Source organism: Alligator sinensis, unplaced genomic scaffold, assembly GCF_000455745.1.
Source record: "Alligator sinensis unplaced genomic scaffold, ASM45574v1 scaffold288_1, whole genome shotgun sequence".
Lineage (NCBI taxonomy): Eukaryota > Metazoa > Chordata > Crocodylia > Alligatoridae > Alligator > Alligator sinensis.
Genome location: NW_005841876.1, coordinates 159,504 through 180,117, shown reverse-complemented (window position 1 = coordinate 180,117; position 20,614 = coordinate 159,504). Strand labels below are relative to the sequence as shown.

Genomic DNA, 20,614 nt, shown 5'->3' with positions numbered 1-20,614 from the left:
GGACAGCGAGCTGCTGGCAGGCAGAATGGTCCCTGAACTGTGGGTGGGGCTGGTGCTTATCTTCACAGCAGCAGTGTTGTGTCCCCCCCCCAGGTGGCATCCACAGGCACCCAGCTCGGGCAGTCCCAGGGGGCACTGCAGCTGCAGAGAGAAACACCGGGCCCCTGCACAGCTCAGGCAGGCAGGCAGGCTCCGGTGGGACGGGGCTGGAGATCAGGTTCGGGGCTTTTTTTTTTTTTTTTCCTTTCTGTGGAGCCTGCCTTCTTGGGCTGCTGCCAGGCTGCCTGCACAGTCTGCCTGCACAGCCGCTGAGCCGCACAGAGCCCAGTGCTTCCCTCCATGGCTGTAAGGTAGGAAACTAAAACTCCTGAGAGGTGTTTTACTTTGCAGTGTGCCATAGTCATTTAAGGCTCATTACACCGCCAAATGTGCTACAGCAGTTGGAATTAACGTGCAATACACCACCATATGTGCAAACAGCAATGCCATTAGAGTGGTGCAAAAAGCATTTAACCTGCTTTAAACCTGCTCTAAAGTGTTGTTTACAAACGCCCTAAGGCTACAAAAAAAATCAGGCATCCAAAAATTAGTGTTTTAATTAGCTATTTCTCCAGCAGATGGCAGCACCAAATTGACTAATTCAGATCTGACTTAACTTCGGTAGAACTGAAATAAAAATGCCTAAGAAATAGATATAAATGGTTGTGTTAACCAATGCAATTGTATTGGTTTTAATAAAACCACACATGGTTGCAACAAGAATGGAGTTGGCCTACTGTGTTAGTAATATTTCCTAAAATGTAAACAAGACAAATACCTCAGTTTATCTTTCTCTCACCATATGCATTAAACTATTTGTTAAGAGTTTCTTAATTCATCTATAGTGGCTTCACGATGAGCATATACAGCAGTTTGCCAAAGGTCAGCAAGCAAGTCAGTGGCTGAGTCAGGAATAGAACCCAAGTCTCCTCACTCCTCCTTTAGTTCCCTACCCATTGTCTCACTGTTACTCATAATTTATACTGATATTTTCTTTTATTTATTCTCCAATTAATTTAGTTCTCCTTCCTCATTTTTAAATTTGAACTTTAGAAAAAGGCAGAAGTTAGAGAGGATTTGATGTGGAGTTTAAAATAATCATTGAATTCAAATGTGGACGTCAGATTTGTGGTACAGTTATCCAGCTATGTAGCAGCAGCACAGAGAGATACCATCTTTAGAACTGGTCTACTGTGTTTAACATCATAGAATCAAAGAAAATTAGGGTTGGAAGGGACCTAAGTGGTAGGCCCATGCGAAGCAGCAAGTATTTGATTCAGATTTGGATTTGACCAATTCTGAGGGACAGTGATTTGATTCAGTGATTCAAGTCACTGTCCTAATTCGATTGAGCCAATTCACATTCAGAGATCTGGCACTGATTTGGATATTAGGCCATGGACCATAATGGGGAATCACTAAAATACCTACAACTTTGTCATTTTCCTGCTGGTTCAGATGAAAACAGCAGGGATGGTAGCCCCTTCTGAGTGCATGAAGCCTGCCAGGTTTCAAGGAGATAGGTGCAGGCGTTTCTGTGGAAGTGCCCCTCAAACTGTTGAAAACAAAACTCGTATCACTTGTGTGTGTTAAGGGGTGCACGTTGTAGCCTTGTTGGTCTAAGGACATAGGTAGTCAAGGTTCTTCAGGTCAATCTGATATATTTTATGAGACCAACTGAATAGTTGGAGAAATATATCTTAGCAAGCTTTTGATTTTAAAAACCTTTCATCAGGCTGAGGAAGCAGCTGCAGTTGATGTGTGTGCTTTTCCTGGATGGAATGATTAGTGAAGAAGCCAGAGGCTGGTATGCATGCAAGCCAGCTAGTCAGTGAAAATGTAAATTAAGGTGTCAGGGGTTGAGAATTAGGCTGGGGGGTGGGGCAGAGGAGGGGGATGTAGCAGGTAAAAGTGGAGAGGTACCTGGGGAGTCAGATGTCAGGCAGGTTGTAGTGTGTCATATATCCAATGTCTATATTGAGTCCATGAGTTTTTGTATCTAGGAGGTCAATGAAGTGAAGTTCATAGGCTCATCTGTGAAAAGTATTTTGTAAATTCAAACAAGCACTGAACCCCGCTAACCTTATCACCAGAAGCAAACTTCCTACAGCCCAAAACACACCGAATGGATCCAGACCATGCAATAACAAGAAATTCAAAACCTGCCAACATATCTCCAGTAGTGGTATGTGAAACGGGCCGCATTCGATTCGGATTCAGATTCAGCCCAAATCAGGGACAGTGATTCGATTGATTCGGATCACTGTCCCCAGTCGATTTGGCTGAATCCAAATCTGAAGATTTGATGCTGATTCAGAGACTCAGCGATTCGGCCATAGACACAGCTTCAAATATTTTTTCTACATACCTCAAGGTACCAGGCATGTCTTGTGAATGTTATGATGCTGGGGCGGTCCCACGGGGGGGGGGGGGGGGCAGGAAGGCACATGCTTGGCGGTGAACCTGGAAGTGGACCAGAGGTACTTCTGGTCTACTTCCGGGTCCACTGGGGAGTATGCTGGGAGGCCCCCTGGCTCAGCGATAGGCCATGGGGGGCCTCGGGTACCCCCTCAGACCCAGGAGGCACCAGTTGCCAAGCCAGGAGGGCATGGGGGGGGGGACCCGCATACCCCTGCCCTCCCCAGCAGACCTGGAATTGGACTGGAAGTGCTTCTGGTCCGCTTCCAGGTCTGCTGCTGAGTGCGCTGGGGAGCCCTGCACACTCCTGTGGGACGTTGCATCTGCCCCACCATCACAGCATTCACAAGCCACCTGGTACCTTGAGGTATGTAGAAAAAACAATTAAAGCTGTGTCTATTTCTGAATGGCTGAATCTTTCCGAATCTTTCTGAAACAATGCGGAGGGTTCTGATTTGATTTGGAGAGATTAAAGGGTCTCTTGGTTTGATTTGGAATCGAAGATTCAGCCACTCAATCAGGCCAAATCTCCAAGGAATCCAATCAGGGAGCGAAGCTTTGCCCAGCCCTAATCTCCAGTACCCCCACAATTACTACACCTCACAACAGAACCATTACCATTCCTGGATCTTACAGCTGCACCTCCATAAACATTATATATCTCATTCAGTGCACCAAATGCCCTGATGGAAAATACGTAGGAGAGACCAAACAACAACTGCGCACCAGAATGAATGCACACTGGAAATCTATTAAAGACAAGAATACCCAATTACCTGTGGGGGCACATTACTTACAAGAAAGCCACTCTCTCAATCTCTCAGTCCTGATCCTCAAAGCGAATTTACAAAACACTTTTCACAGACAAGTCCATGAACTTCACTTCGTCAACCTCCTAGATACAAAAACTCATGGATTCAATATAAACATTGTATTTATGATGCACTATAACCTGCCTAACATCTGACTCCCCAGGTACCTCTCCACTTTTACCTGCTACATCCCCCTCCTCTGCTCCCAGCCTGTGCCTAACTACCTAATACCTCAATTTACATTTTCACTGACTGGCTTTCTTGCATGCATACCAGCTTCTGGCTTCTTTACTATTCATTCACTATTCATTCCATCCAGGGAAAGCACACACACCAAATGGAGATGTTTCCTCAGCCTGAAGAAGGGTTTTTAAACCCAAAAGCTTGCTAAGATATATTTCTCCAACTATTCAGTTTGTCTAATAAAATATATCAGATTGACCCAAAGAACCTTGTCTGCCTTGCGTGTTAAGGCACAGCGGGATGAATGCAGCAGAGATGGTAGCTTGTAATAGGGGGCCCTCCCAGTGCTGGTTAGATCTTGGCTTGCCCACCTGTTTCTGGGCCAACCACCCACCCCTCTTTCCCCTGCCACGCCTTGATGGAAAACTGATTCAGATGTTACCCAGGCAGAAGGCTGCCCATTTAGGCCCCTGATGTCTAGGGGTGACATCCATTCCACAGCTCTGTACCTCCTCTATGCTGCAGACTATGCCTCTCAGTTTGCATCCTTCACCCCCCTCCCCCCCCGCCCAGCTGTGGTCCCCACTGTGGGACCCTTGGCTCCCCCTTAGGCCCTGACCCAGCCTTCACGCCAGTCAGAATCCTAAGCCTCTTGCTCTGTGCATTCCTCATGGTGGGCCCCTGGCCCTTCAACTCCCTCCTCTGAGTCCTGGCCCCAGCATGGACCAGTCAAGGGTAGCTCAGGTCAGATCTGAGCTGCCTGCCTGTTCTCACCCTCACAACTTCACTGCAACCAGGAAGCCTCAGAACTTTCAAAGATGTTACAGGTCTGGGCTTTCCCCAGCCAGGACTGTGCATGCGTGCGGTGGCTCCAGGTTATCAGGCACCACCTACCTGCCTTTGATGAGGGAGGTTAGCAGTCTTGACATTTCCTGGGGCTGCCACACCACCATGAGCTGCCTGCCTGTTCTCACCCTCACAACTTCACTGCAACCAGGAAGCCTCAGAACTTTCAAAGATGTTACAGGTCTGGGCTTTCCCCAGCCAGGACTGTGCATGCGTGCGGTGGCTCCAGGTTATCAGGCACCACCTACCTGCCTTTGATGAGGGAGGTTAGCAGTCTTGACATTTCCTGGGGCTGCCACACCACCATCTGTCCCACCAGGCCTCCCTACCCTGGCAGGGTGCAGTTTTAGGTCATGCCCAGGACCTGGGGCCTCCTCCTTCTCCATAGCCCCAGCCCAGACCTCCAAGTTCATCCTGGCATGGGAGCTCAGCAAGGAGATCTTCCCCTGCTGGTTGGTGATGCAGTGAGTGCCACCTCCAGCTCTGAGAGCAGGGCATTAACTGGTTTTAAAACAAAAAGGAAATAGGTGCTGATGGAGTGAGGAGGGTGGAACTCACTCTGTCTACAGATGGAGATTGGGGAACCCCAGCAGTGGGAAATTCACCTTCAGGAACACCAGCTGCTCCACCAAACCAGGAACCAAGGAGGTATGGTGGGGTGTTACAACATCACCAGCAATGCTGAAAACCCTCTCACTTGGAACACTGGTCGGTGGACAGGACAGGTGGTTCCCGGACAACTGTGGCCAGATCCTGCCACACCTAGCTGCAGGTTGCCCAATAGGCCAAGTGCAGTGCAGTGGCTCACTCCATATCCTCACTGAGATAGGTAGCCACTGAGGCCTCCATGCTACCTGCCTGATGGTGGGGTCTGGTGCCTCTGGGCCCCAACACTGAAGCCATGCCCTTGGCCCACATTGGCAGCAGCTGTGGTGGAAGACATTGGCTGATGCTTGGAGTGCTGGCACAGGAAAGTAGATACCCCTCTTCCATGTCCCCCTGCCTCTGCCCTTCTGCCTCCCTGACTCTGTTCACCAGCACCTCCATCCAGTGATCAAGGGTTTTGCTGCTGCAGATGCTCCCCTTCACCCTCGGGTCACACATGCCAGCCAGCACATGAACCATACTGGACTGCAATGGATCCAGCTGTTTTTTGATACCCTCCTTCAGCTGCTTCACCGGTGCCTGAACCTCAGGTGAAAGCAGTTTGCCCCAGCCAAGAACACTGATCCCCTGGAACTTCTCCATTTCATTCCCAAGCTCCTTCACTATGGGGTCACCTGGGTAAGGAGGGCATCAGCAGCACGGAGGCTCTCAGAGTCCTCAAGGAAGGGCTTGAGGACCACCAAGATCTGAGAGATGGTATACCACTCTGTTTTGTTAAGGGGGCCAATGATCCCAATCTCTCCAAACAAGGCCATCTCATAGATGGCCTTCTGTTGCTCGATCAGACTTTTCCAACAACAGGTATGTGGAGTTCCACCGAGTCTCCACAACCTGTATAATTTTGTACTGTGGGATGCTCAGCTCTGCCTCTTTGTCCTGCAGCACCTTGCCCCCCCCAATGCTCTGGTGGAAGTAGCCCACCACCTTCCAGCATTTTTAAATGAGCTGGCTGGTAGTGACAGTGCCATCACTGGGAGTCCTGTCCCCCTCCAAGACATCCGTGACTATGAGGTGGAACTTGTGTGCCATCCAGTAGATGCTAACAAAGTTGGCATCACATACCACCTTTACTGTATTGGCCTCATTGTAGGTGACCATAACCCCATGGGTGGGCTCGTCCTGCCTGACGAGCCACCCCTGCACCATGTGGTTCATGGCCACCATGATTTCCCTTGCCGTGTGGGACTCATCCATCACCTCCGCTTGAAGGAGAGCACACTGATGCCCTGACTGATCACACCAGTGCCCTGTGAGGGAGAGGTAGGCGTGATCTCCACCCTGGCTGCTCCAGATTTCCGAGGTGAAGTGTAAAGCTACCTGAGGCCCTGCCTTGCACAGCTCCTTCCTCAAGTATTCCCTGCATGCCTCATACAGGGAGTATACCACCATCCTACTGAAGGTGGTGCATGTGGACACTTGGTATGATGAGGCCACAAGTGCCATGAGCTGCCTGAATATTCAACAAAAGAGAAGGGCTGACCATCCAGAGCAAGCATCTCCCCAATGTCCTGGGTGACCTTGCTTGCCTTGGGAGTGCACCCCACTTTGTCTGTGCCTTTCCCCCACTGGTTCAGGGTGGCCTGCCTCTGCTTCTTGGGGACAGGGGCTTTGGAGCGAGAGGGGAACTTTTTGGGGGGCATACTCCCACTGGTGCCAGGCTGAGGAGGAGCAAGGGTAAGGGGGTGCTGCCTCCTGAGATGCAGCAGCATCATTGTGGTGGTGAAATGTTTCATCCTTGCCCCAGCTGATCTGCTTTTCGCAGCGCTGGCAGGTAACATACCTGGGATCATCTGCCAACCCAAATGATCCCACACTACACTACCCACCTGCTTCTGGGTTGCAGGTGGGGATTCTGCCTTATCCCCCTCCTCACCAGGCAGAGACACAACAGGAGGAGCTGAGCCACCTGCCCCAACAACCTCCCCTGAAGTGCCTTCCAAAAGAGACCTGCCTCTAGGGGAATTTTGAGGGGTGTGGAACACAAAATCAGAATCCCCCTCCCTCCCCAGAATTTCCTTTGCTATGGCACTCAGCTCTACTGCTCCTAGATCCAGCTCCTCTTCTGGCACTGGAAAACTCACTGGGAACTGAAATTGGGGTGGAGACTGTCATGCTGCTGCTGGTGGTTATTGCTGGTGTTAGTGAAGGTGGTGCAATTGCACCACCTTCACTAAGTGCTCCCACCTCCTTGCTCCCACTAGCAGCAGACTTTTCTTTTGCTGCCAGATAGATTTGTCTATGTAGGGGTGGGGGGGGGGGACTTGCAGCTCTTCCTATGCCCCCTCTCCCTCCCCTGCCAGAAGATCTGGCACCTGCCTTTCTGACACACTTCATAATGCTTGGTGTGCTGCAAAATGTGTATGTGTCTGTAATACATGTTGTGCTTTCCTGCAGTGCACAGTGATGACACACTGTCAGGGAAAACACAGAAGGAGAGAGAGTAGCTAGCTAGTAGCTACCAAGATACTAGATAGAAAGCCAGAGCCTTTCAGACACTGCCAGTCCCAGAGAGGGCACAGATCACTTCACACACAGCCTTATATGTTGTTTCTACATCCCTCCCCCAGAGCACTGTGATTGGAAGGGAACTCAGGTAAAGATCATGGTCACTGGCCAGCTACAGATGTCAATATCAGAGCAGTCTTCCCCCCCTCCACCCCCTCTCTCTTCTAGGTTTCTGTTTCCTGCATGTCTGCTTTCTGACAGAATATTTTCTGAATAAATTTGGAGGCTTCTGGATCAATTCAGGCCTTTTAATAGGTCTCTCGATTTGATTCGGATTTGGAGATTCGGTAGCCAAATTGGGCTGAATCTCTTCTGAAGCAAATTGACTGCTGAAGCTTTTCACAGCCCTACTAACCAAGTCATCTAGTCCAGCCCCTCACTCAAAGCAGGAGCATCTCCAGCTAGATCATCCCAGCCAAGGCTTTGTCTATCCAAGTCTTAAAAACCTTCAAGGAAGGAGATTCCATAAGTCCTCTGGGTAACCTGTTCCAATGCTTTATTATCCTTCTAGTGAGGAATCTTTTCTTAATATCTAAAATAAACTTCCCTTGCTGCAACTTGAAATAATTGCTCCTTATTTTGTCATCTACCACTAATGAAATCAGTCTTGCTCCATCCTCTTTGTAACTTTGTAACTTTGTGAGGTGCTCTCCCCTACCCTGGGTGTCTTCAAGAGGAGGTTAGATAAGCATCTAGCTGGGGTCATCTGAACCCAGCACTCTCTCCTGCCTATGCAGGGGGTCGGACTCGATGATCTATTGAGGTCCCTTCCGACCCTAGCATCTCTGAATCTCTGAATCTATGCCTTTCAAGTAGTTGAAGGCTGCTATTAAATCCCTCCTCAGTCTTCTCCCCTCCAGACTAAATAAACCCAGTTCCCTCAGCCTCTCCTCATAAATCAGGTGCCCCAGTCCTCTAACCATTTTTGTTGCCCTCCACTGGACACACTCCAATTTGTCCACATCCTTTCTGTAGTGGGGATGATATAATGATGAACTGATGATGTGCTACTTGTAGACAAACGTGTCAATACTTCATCAACTTAGAGAGCTTAAACCAAAGAATTGAAGTTCCCATAGTAAGCTTAACACACTTTCATTGCACTTGTATTAAAGTACATATTTTTTTAAAGTAGCATCAGTAATTCAGATTGCTTTGTACAATAACATAAAGTAAGCATTTCTTTGGGAACTTTCCTATTTCAATTTTCATATTATGACTAAAGTGAAGTGAAGCAAAGGCTTATTTCAATGTAATCAGACTTACTTTAAAATAAAATGTAAATAGGAATACAGCTGTGTTTTCCAATATTCAAGCAGACGTCAGTAAGACTCTCAGCTCACTGTCAACATGCGCATACAAGATGCGCACTAACACATCTGGAGCCTTTCAACTCTCAATAATCACTGATTCATGCACTGTCTATTTACATCAGCTGTACTTTGACAGCAGTACTTTATCTAGAATGGAGACAGCTTTTATTTCAGGAAGAAAATAGAGTGTTGTTAATAATGTCTATCTTTTTCAAGTATTGGGAAAAAAATCTTAAAAATTAACAAAGATCTCATTGTTTAGTGGAAGGACAAGGGAAGCATCCCATGCACAAGGGAAGCTTGCGTTCTAAAACAAAGACAGTTTGAGCTTAGTTTAGAAGAGACTAAAGAGTTGGGGTTTTACAGCAGAAAATTCGGAATTCAAAAATGGCAATATTGAGTGTGCCAACATTCTACTCCACCTATGAGTGGAGATCAAGCATTAGATGGTTTAGTGCAAAAGGTGATTTTGAATGGGATTTAGAATGGTTATTAATGTTTGGGAATGTCATTCTGAACTATAGTGCTAGTATGATTGCTATGACAATTTAATGCATCAGTGAGTTGCAGTGTCCAGTCAAATGAGAACCTCCCCCCAATCCCTGAATGTACTGTCAAGGAGATAAATTCTGTATCCTAGACACACAGTCAGCTTCCTGACACACACTAGGAAGAATTCAGTTCAGATATGGAAAGGAGGTGGGAAGCAAAGTCAAATTAATAAATCTTTGTCTGCATTATAAATGTATTTCCTTATTTTCAAAGAATGGGCCATTATTTGTCCTTATTTATTTTTTAGCAGTTCCCTTTGGTATAATGGCAAAAACAAATTGGCTTACAACATTTAATGATAACTGAGCTAAATTGGTTTCTAAAAATAAAAATATATGAGTTTTAAAAAAGAAAATTCATGATTAGTTTCTATTGAATGAATAAAGCTATATTGTTTTAGTTTAATGGGGTTCTGACATATTGTCAAGATAATAACGTTTAAATCATACTTTTGTAAATTAACACTTCAGTTAGAGCATGGTAATGATACTGCATATATCATCAATTTGCATCAATTATCCTTAAAAATCTTCCCACTTTCTCCCATATAATAGTTTTCATGATACTATAGTAGTTGCTATACTTCATTTCAATTGCCACACTGGACACCACCACAAAATAAAGAGATACTTTAGTTACTGAAGGCAATTAGAATGGAGTGGAGTGGCAAGTATCTGCCCTAATTCATAAAATCCAATTGTTTGGTTAATGAAATGTGCATTAAGTGAACATTCTCCACTGTACTAAAGCAAGTTGGGTACCAGATTCACCTTTTGTTAGCTTGTTACTTTAATTGTTTTCTTTTTAGTGTTTGAAACCTGTAGCATAACTGGGAGAAGGGGGTGTAATCTGGGCACAACACGGCCACAACCACACCAGCAGCTGATTGTGTCACTGCAATAGGCAGTGCTGCCCTGGGCATCATGCAGCTGCCCCACATGCAGAACTCCCTGGCTATACCTTTGGTTGAAGCAGCTCCCTTTCTTCTAAGTTGCCAGTGCTTTAATTTGTACCACTCAGGTTGGCAACATGTCCTGCATTCAGATGCCTGATTAAATGGTTTTGATAAACGGTTTTCAGATAATTGACACTCAACTGTATTTAATAAGAAGCACTGTGATGTTATGAAAGTCTTTCCATGAGTAGAGCAAGAAGGAAAATTAAAAGGACTAAAAAGCATGTCAGCTTAGTGTAGGTTTGATATACTTTCAATCAAGTCAGTCTCACAGTGACTTAAATAGCTTGGCAAAAAGTCCTATATAAGCATTCCTAAAGAAAAATGTAAAATTAAAAAATGTCCCTGCTCATTCAAAGCATGGGTATGTGTCACATTCTAAGACTGCTCAAAACACAACTTACATGTTTTATCTTTGAATCAAAGGTACACCTGCTGGAACTGGATCTGCACGTTAGGTGCTTCACAATTTGTTTGCAGGCTTCAGTTTTCCCAGAACCACTTTCTCCACTGCAGAAAGATCAGGGAGGTTGGAGAGAGAGAGAGAGAGAGAAAATCCCACTGTTTAAATCTCATGTCTGATATTTTATGTTATTCACAACCTCTGGTACCCCTAATTCCAGAAAAAAAGATCTGTTCATAATAATGGATGCTAATGTGGATATTAAATAAGGATAATTATGCATGTTAAATAAAAATAAGCCAATATAAAAAGTGGCTTTTTATCAGCACTGACAGATAGAAACATGGCTTTCTCCTTGTCCCTCAGAATAGCACAAAGCCAATCAAAAGCTAACGCTCTCAGCCCTTCTTTCATGTCTCATTACATTTATATTTTAGTAAGTCCAACAAAGTGGTCAAACCTACTCCAAACTGTCTGAAACTAAATACAGATCATAATCTGAATCTGTTGCCTTTTAGTAAGCACTTCATAAGGTTTTCCACCAACCAGTGGGAATGAGGATAATGGGGACTAAAGGTGACGTGTCTAAACCAGTTAAGATTTATTGAGATTTGAGTAAAACTTCAACTGTTTGTGAAAACTGAAGTACAAAAGGCATTAAACACTGTTGCCTTCTCTGAATCATTTCTAATACTTCAGCCTTACCTGAATTATCTGGCAAATTTTTAAAAGGATACATGAAGGCCACTTAGAAGACTGAGACAATCTAAATCCCAAGATTGCTATTTTTAGATGAACCTGGTAGTCCCAAGGTTGCCATTTTGCAAAAAATACATACATACATTTCTTACCAGTTCAAAATACAGATCCTCTTTTTCACAGAGAAAATCAATTAGGTTCTATGTTATGACCATACAGGTTATCAATCAGACTATGAACAGTGGCGCTCCAGTCTTTTTAAACGGTGGAGGAAACTAGTGATTAAAAAGGTCTTCAGATGTTCTTTGAAGCCAAAGTTCAAGTCAAGTGAAGAAGAGTGGCATGTGTTGACACTTCTGAGAATCAGACCCAGGTATCTTCCAGACTTTTCCCAAATCCTGTTTTAGGGTTTAATATCTGTCAGCCAAATTTTTCCATTATAAAACAGATGTTTGAAAAAGCCCTAACATTAGAATGTAATAGTCCAATGATTTTTATTTAGTTTGCTTAACCCCACAGTTCATTTCCTTGTAGTGGTAAAGAATAACTTTCCAGCATCGTTGTTTTTTCTTTTTTCCATCAAATCTTTGCTACAAATTGGAGAATTAGAACAAATGTTCGAGTGTAGCTAATAAAAATTCTTGTTGTAACTTTCACTTTTTACAAAAGATCTATTAAAAGTCCCTAGGCCTGTCTCAGAATTAGCATAATGAAGACTTTCAAAGTATATAGATGTTTTATTTTTTGGGTCAAAACCTGATCAAAGAGTTACATCCTAAACTGTATCCCAAAAGATGATGAAACTGAGGCTTTGATGAATTAACCAGCTGTTTCGCTTCCATAAATGTATGATCAACAGGAAGAAGTGAAGGTAAGAATATTGGTCCTGAATTCTTTCTTTTCATGCAAGAATCATGCCAGATATCAGTAAAGTAAAAGAAAGGAGTCTCTGTATTTCATTCTTTTTAGAAAATGATCCTTGGAAGGAGAGTAAGAGTGAGGACATGTAGATGGAGTAATGGAATATGGAAACATTTACCTAAATTTTACTCTATAGCAAAGAGTAGACATATGACTAGCTCTCTTCAGCTAGTTGTCTATAATAGACACTACTATAGTGACTAACCACTACGACCATAAAAACATAAGAATCACCATTTACTGGGTCAGACCATTGGTCCATCTTGCCTAGTATTCTGTCATATAGTGCCAGAGAGTAGATGCTCAAAGGGAGAGTAAACTGGGTATGACCAGGTTTTTTTCCACTGTTCTTCTTTCACTTGTAGCCTCCAGCATTTGAGGTCTAGGAAGTTTTGATTCAGAGGCTGTATCCTTAACTCCCATGATCAATAGCGACTGAAGCCCTTTTCCTCTAAGAAAAGGGCTGTCTAATCCATTTTTTAATGTGGCTAAACTCTCAGCTTCCACAACATCTGGTATCAATCAGTTTCACAGTTTAATCATATGGTGTGTGAAAAATAAATTCCTTTTGTTAGTTTCAAACTTGGTACTTACTAGTTGCATTTTGTAAGTTCTTGTATTGTAAGAGACTGAAAGTAATAAATCCCTATTTACTTTACCCTTGCCATTTAGTATTTTGTAAACCATTATCATGTTCCCCCTCAAGCATCTCTTTTTTCATAGATTTCATAGACATTAGGGCTGGAAGGGACCTGGGAAGATCATGGAGTCCAGCCCCCTGCCCAAAGGCAGGAAGTCAGCTGGGGTCATAGGATCCCAGCAAGATAAGCATCCATTTTTTTCTTGAAGGTGTTCAATGTAGGTGCTTGAACCACCTCCGATGGCAGGATATTCCAGACCGTGGGACTCGGACAGTAAAGAAATTCTTCCTTATGTCCAGCCTGAAACTGTCTTGCAGTAGTTTATAACCGTTCAACCTCGTCATCCCTTGGGGCGCTCTGGTGAACAAACATTCCCCCAGATATTGGTGGTCATCCCTGATAAACTTATAGGTAGCCATCAGATCACCCCTGAGCCTGCGCTTTTCCAGGCTAAAGAGCCCCATAGCTCTCAGCGTGTCGTCGTAAGGTCTGTTTTCCTGACCTCTGATCATGCACGTGGCTCTCCTCTGGACTCTCTCAAGCTTCTCCACATCCTTTTTGAATTGTGGAGCCCAAAACTGGACGTAGTACTCCAGCTGCGGCCTCACCAAGGCCTAGTACAAGGGGAGAGTGACATCCCGGGATTTGCTTGAGAAGCATCTATGGATGCAAGCCAGCATTTTGGTCGCTTTACTAGCCGCAGTTATGTTAGGGTAACTTCAGTCCTTCAGCATCTGTGGATGCACTGCTTACAGCCCCACCCTTCCCACATCCCTCCCAAGCAGGGGTAAATCCTAGGTATCCTGGCTCCTGCTTGCTAGCCCTCTAGTGGGAAATCAGAGCTATACAGGCAAGAAATGGCATCAACTAACGTGTAACTGCTCACAGCATGTTCTAACTTTAACATTGCTTAACATTCTACAGATTTAGTATGGTCTAAGTGTAATGTGTGTAACTTCATCCTTAATGTATGTAACTTCACACTTAAGTGGGAGGGTAGCCAACCTGCATTGGAGCAAATGGATACACCAGGATGAAGGCAACTAGGATAGTAGACACAAAACCGTCATACTACTCAGTTTGTGAGGAAGAGGAGTGGGATTTTTTTTTAATCAGGGAAAACCAGAATCCCTCTTGATCACCACCCCTCCATCAGACTATTTCTTGAATACTCCAGCACTAATATTTCCTTTTTTGACATGAGGATCACTATCCAGAAGGGTAAAATATAGACCACCACATACAAGAAACCCACGGACCAACATACATATCTGCACAGAACCAGCAATCACCCTAAACACACCAAGAAAACTGTAATATACAGCCAAGCCCTCCAATAACACTGCATTTACATGGAGGAGAATACCCATTATCATCACCTCTAAAATCTCAAAAGGGATTTCACTCAACAAGGACACTCTTCCAGAGAGATAAATCTCACTTTTGAAAGAGCCACCTGGATAACATGTAAAGAACTGCTACCGTACAGAAGGAAAACACCTCATGAATCACACACCACTGGTTATGATATATCATCCCCCTCTGGAACCTATACAGAAAATCCTCAAGCAATTGAAACCCATACTAGAAGACGACAAAATTCTTAAAGAGATATTCACAGAACAACCCATCCTAACCTTTAAACAAGCACCAAATCTTACCAACCTCAGCCCCAGAAGCAAACTTCCTACGACCCAAAACTCACTGAATGGATCCACACCATGCCTTGACAAGAAATGTAAAACCTGTCAACATATTTCCACCACCCCCACAATTACTACACCCCACAACAGAACCATCAACATTCCTGGATCCTACTCCTGCACCTCCAGAAATGTAATATATCTCATCCAGTGCACCAAATGCCCTGATGGAAAATATGTAGGAGAAGCCCAACAACAACTGTTTACCAGAATGAACACACACTGAAAATCTATCAAAGACAATCTACCAAAGACAAAAATACCACATTACTTGTGGGGGCTCATTTCTCACAAGAAAACCACTCTCTCTCCAATCTCTCAGTTCTAGTCCTCAAAGGGAATTTACAAAACACCTCTCACAGATGAGGCTACAAACGTCACTTCCTCAACCTACTGGATACAGTATAGACATTGGCTTCATGACACATTATAACCTGCCTAACACCTGACTCTCCAGGTATCTCTCTACTATTTACAAGCTACATTCATTCCCCTGTCCCACCACCCCTTCCTGTCTCTCACCCATTAACTACCACAATTTACATTTTCGCTGACTTTCTCACTGGCTTTCTCACATGCATACCAGCCTCTGGTTTCTTTATTATTGCATCTAGGAAGAGCACAGATCTACTGCAGATGCTTCTTCAGCCTGACAAAGGGTACTTATACCTGAAAGCTCACAAAAAGAATTTTTCCAAGTATCTGAGTTGGTCTAATAAAAGATATCAGATTTACCCAAAGAACCAGTGGGCCCTTCTGCGCGTACGCACAGTTTAAAAAGGGCCCAGCAATGGCAGAAGCCACACTTTGGTCCCGGCTCCGGTGCGAGATGCACGGGTGAAAGCCCGTTGCACCCCCACGAGCCCAGGGACCCCCCAAGTGACCCCAGGACACCTGATGAGCCCTGGCCTGCCTGCAGATAAGCAGGGGCCCGTGGTGGGAGGGACATAGGCCAGCTGTGGGGAGGCAGCTGAGTGGAGCCGAGGAGGGTCAAGCCTCCCTGCAGATCCTACTTCGCCCAGCCCCACCAGGGAGCCACATGACCAGAGCCTCGCAAACAGGACATGCAAATAGGTGCACTTCTGGGCCTGGCACATGAGTTTAGCATGGGAGTTTGCGCAGGAGGCTCAGGGAAGGCAGTCCTATCAGTAGCTGGACTACCAGTGGCATGATACAGATGGGCACACGCTGCACCCTAAGGTTCCCCTTGTAGTCTGCAGCCTCCCCCTCTGGCACTTCAGAGGCCTCCACCCAGATGGAACCCAGGGTTCTGGGCTCCATGCAGACGGAGCCTCTGGCTCTCGGCTGTGGGGGGCTGCCTGGCACATTTCCAGGTTCATGGTACCGGGAGCATTGCCACCTCCCCTTGAGGGATTTGCTCCACTTTGGAGTCTCAGATAGAGGAGTTCCAGACTGCAGTCCAGAGACTGTGTGCCATCAGGGATAGCAAGCAGCAGATAGATTCCTACTGCCAGGCCCTTCACCCCCTGGAGGCAGAGGGTAGACCAAGGCCACCTTCCAGGATGAGGGAGGACTTGGGAATCTCCCATACTGTCCAACCAGGGGGTTGGACCAAGGTGGTCAAGGGCCCCAAGGCCTGCCCACCACACCAAGTTCCCCTTGCCTCTGGGGCTTTGCAACAGGTACTCTTGCAGCCCCAGTAGAGCCTGCAGAGATGCCAGCTCCTGCAGGCAAGGGAGGATCACCCATCTCTACTCTCTCTCAGATGAAACACAGTGGTCATTGTGGGAAAATCCCTCCTGAGGGGGAATGAGGGGGCAATCTGCCACCCAACCCCTTAGCCTGGGAGGTCTGCTACTACCTATGCTCCTTATGCTAACCACTACCCTATGCTCCTTATCCATGTGGGCATGAATGACATGGCTCGGAGCAATCCCAGCCAGGTCATGAGAGACTACAGGGCTCTGGGAGAAGGGCTTAGGGGGTTGGGGGCACAGGTGGCCTTTTCCTTGCTTCTCCTGGTTGTGGGTCATGGGCTGAGGAGGGAGAGATGGATCGAGGTAGTCAACCAAAGACTGCAGCACTGGAGTCATTATGAAGGCTTCGGCTTCTACAATCATAGTCTACTCTTTGATGAGAGAGGCAGTGGGCTGCTGGGAAGAGATGGCTTCCACCTCACTCCTCTGGGGAGGAGGCTCCTCTCAGCCAGACTTTCTGACCTGCTTGACCAGGCTTTAAACTGAGCCCACCAGGGGAAGGGGTGACTACTGTCACTGCAAGCCCACTGGGTAGCTTTTGTAAACCCAGCAGGCTAAGGCACTCAAGGGAACCCACCCCTTCCCCAGCCCCAGAGCAACCTGTAGGGAAGGCAAGGGCCCCCAATGAGACACTTACATGCCTGTACACCAATGCCAGGAGCTTGAGGAACACACAGGTGGAACTGGTCCTCCTGTTTGACAAAAAGGATTATGATCTCTTAGGGACTCCATCTATGACTGTTAGGTATACCTTGTACAGGAGAGATTGTGCAGACAAAAGGAGTTGGGGGTAGCTCTCTATGTCAAGTAAAGATACGTGTCCCTGCAAGCTGACATTGGCAGCCAGGGTGGATGATTGGAGACTCCCTGGGTCAAAATCTGTGGTGAACAAGGCACAGGGGACACAATGGTAGGAGTCTACTATGGACCTCCTAGCTAGGATCAAGAGCATGACCAGGAATTCACTACGAAACTGGCTGAGGCTGCACATTCTCAGTGTGTGGTTGTCATGGGAGATTTCAACTACCCTGATATCTTGTGGGAAGAGCACTCGGCCACATCTGAATGGTCGCAAAGCTTCCTCATGTGTGTGGATGAGCTCTATCTGACTCAAGAAGTCTATGGGCCAACGAGAGGCAAAGCACTACTCGACCTGTTACTGGCAATGGTGGATGACTTAATCAGTGACCTAATGATCTAAGGAAAGCTGGGAGACAGCGACCATGAGCTGATCACCTTCACCATCCACCATAAAGCTGGCAAGTCAGTCAGCAAAGCAGAAGTCCTCAACTTCAGGCAAGCTGACTTTGACAAGCTCAGGAGGCTTGTTGCTGAGGCCCTAAGGGACCACAACCCAAAGGGGAGGGGAGTTCAGGAAGAGTGGTTGCTCCTCAAGGGAGCGATCCTGGAAGCTCAAGCAATGTCTATCCATCTCGGAGGAAAGGCAGCAAAAGGGCACAACAGTCCCCTTGGCTATGCAGGGAACTAGTGGATATCTTGATTTTAAAAAAGGCTTTTGATCTGGTACGCCATGATCATCTCATAGAAAAACTGGCCAACTATGGCCTCAGCTACATCACAGTCCACTGGCTGAGGAGATGGCTCTGAGGTGAGACTCAGAGAGTGTTAGTTAATGGAAGTCAATCACTGTGATGTGCCGTGACCAGTGGGATCCCCCAAGACACCCTCCTTGGGCCTATTCTTTTCAACATCTTCATTAATGATGTGGACATTGGCATCAGAAGCGGACTGGCCAAGTTTGCTGATGACACCAAACTTTGGGGTACAGCGTCCATACCCGAGGACAGGATGGTGATCCAGGCTGACCTTGACAGGCTCAGAAAATGGGCAGATGAAAACTTGATGGCCTTCAACACCAAAAAGTGCAAAGTACTCCACCTTGGGAAGAAAAACCCACAGCATGCTTATAGGCTTGGCAGTGCTACGCTTGCTAGCACCACAGCCGAAAGGTATTTGCGGGCCATGATTGACCACAACATGAATATGAGCCACCAATGTGATGTTGCAGCCGGCAAAGCAACCAAAACTCTGGCTTGCATCCATAGATGCTTTCTAGCAAATCCCAGGATGTCATCCTCCCACTGTACTTGGCCTTGGTGAGGCCGCAACTAGAGTACTGCATCTAATTCTGGGCTCTGCAATTTAAAAAGGATGTGGAGAAGCTTGAGAGAGTCCAGAGGAGAGCCACGCGCATGATCAGAGGGCAGGAAAACAGGTCTTATGATGAGAGGTTGAGAGCTATGGGACTCTTCAGCCTGGAAAAACACAGGCTCAGGGGTGACTTAGTGGCTGCCTATGAGTCTATAAGGGGTGTAAATCAGGATCTGGGGGAGCACTTGTTCACCAGAGTGCCCCGGGGGATGACAAGGTCAAATGGTCACAAACCATTTCAGACTGGACGTAAGGAATAACTTCTTTTCTTTCCAAGACCCCAAGGCCTGGAACAACCTGTTTACAGAGGTGGTGCAAGCACCTACTCTGGACTCCTTTAAGAGTCAATTGGATGTGTATTGTTGAGATCCTGTGACCCCAGCTGACTTCCTGCCCCTGGGGCTGGACTCAATGATTTTCCAAGGTCCCTTCCAACCCTAATATCTATGAAATCTATGAAACCCTGGCTGCCATAACAACAGCACGTTAATGTACGTGTAGACATTCCTAGTGTCACATTAATGTAAATCCCCAGTGTCACATACTTGAAACTTTTTATAGAAGTGCTACATTGCATCATAGGAGTCATAATTTAGGTGCTTTATGCGCTCTAACAAGACTTCATCTCTCAGGCTGCAGCATCCCCAGGAATTCTGGTAGAACCCTATGGAAGTTGTAGTTGGACCAGAATTTAGTCCAGAGAATTGAATGGGAATATAAGGCACCAACTCTAACTTCCACCAAGCAATATATTTAACAGAACAATGCATCATAGGGCTATTTGAATAGAAATATTTATCTCTTGGAATAGTTTGTTTTTCAATATTAATAACAAAATTAATAAAAAATCTTTTTTTTTCTTTTAACAAAACTTCACTTCTGTAAAAAAAATTCTCTATGGACCCTCTCTCCTATTTCAAAACAGGCCCAATATAGGTGATGTAAGTGAAAAAAAAATTGTTGCACAATCAGTGTGTCAAATTCTAATACGTGAAATCACCAAGAGCTAGTTATGACGACTATGTCCATGTACACTTGGTTTCTGTTCAATGATATGTCCATCATCTGCAAATGGAATAGCCCTTGTAACCAGAGCTACTTTTTTGGGAAACTTAACATGCAGGGAGAACATCTCAAATTAACTTGTTTTTTCCTTGTAAACTGAAATAAATTTTACCTGATGTTCCTTTAACAGAAACCTAAATATTTTGATATAGAGAGAGCATGTGAAATATGTTGTATATGTCAACTGCTGCTTTTAAAGGGCTTAATCATTCTTACCTCCCACATTGAGGATCCTGTTCTGACTGTTTCTGAACTAACAAACAGCTACTTTTATTTATCAAAGCTCCTCTTACAACTAGAGGTTACATGAACATTGCCAAGTCCTTACAGACAAAGAAGTACTATTTTCACTGGCATTTTGCAAGTGCTTAAAATGGACAAAAACAAAGGAAGTCAATGAACAGTGACAGCCATATAATTCAGTATCCAACTGTTTGTCAACATGTCAGGATGAAAAATGCTTACAGTCCCTGGAGTCTCTCTGGATATTTAAATGCATGAGACCTGCAAAGCACAATATAATTTTGAATTTTAATAGAACAATGACACCTCAAAGAAATTCTATATTATGTCTCTGCACAGTGAAGGAGCATTTGAATTTAACTTTTGTCTACTACTAAAATAAACTGGATTTTTTTTAAAAGATATGCTTTTACATAAATTTTACTTTTTGGTTCCCTAGAAAGTATGATAGCCTGAACTGCAAACATATAATACAAAAAGATTATTTTTTCAATATTTGCAGAAGGGCTGGAAATCTAATAATAAAGCTTATTCATCTAAGACTTTCAAGCAACTTTGAAAGCTAAAGAGAATCAGATAAACCCAGAATATTTAGTAAATTTTTGGATACACACCTGAACTCAAAATGTTTCCAGATTTGCCAGTTAGTAATCCAAATACTTATTCTGATATGCCTTAGAATCAAGGATTAAACCGTGATACTGACTTTATGACATACAATAATCTACCTGATTTCTGAAAACCTTTTTTCACATTACAA

At 45.2% G+C, this 20,614-nt stretch overlaps 1 protein-coding gene across 1 annotated transcript in view; it reads right to left on the bottom strand.

Moving 5' to 3' along the window:
• The window catches only part of MYO16 (myosin XVI), a 418,223-nt gene that overhangs the window by 272,566 nt on the left and 125,043 nt on the right, over nucleotides 1–20,614 (bottom strand). The window contains exon 11 of the mRNA XM_006017262.3: nucleotides 10,694–10,799. Coding sequence (XP_006017324.1) covers nucleotides 10,694–10,799 — 106 coding nt within the window. The remainder of the gene's footprint in view (nucleotides 1–10,693; nucleotides 10,800–20,614) is intronic.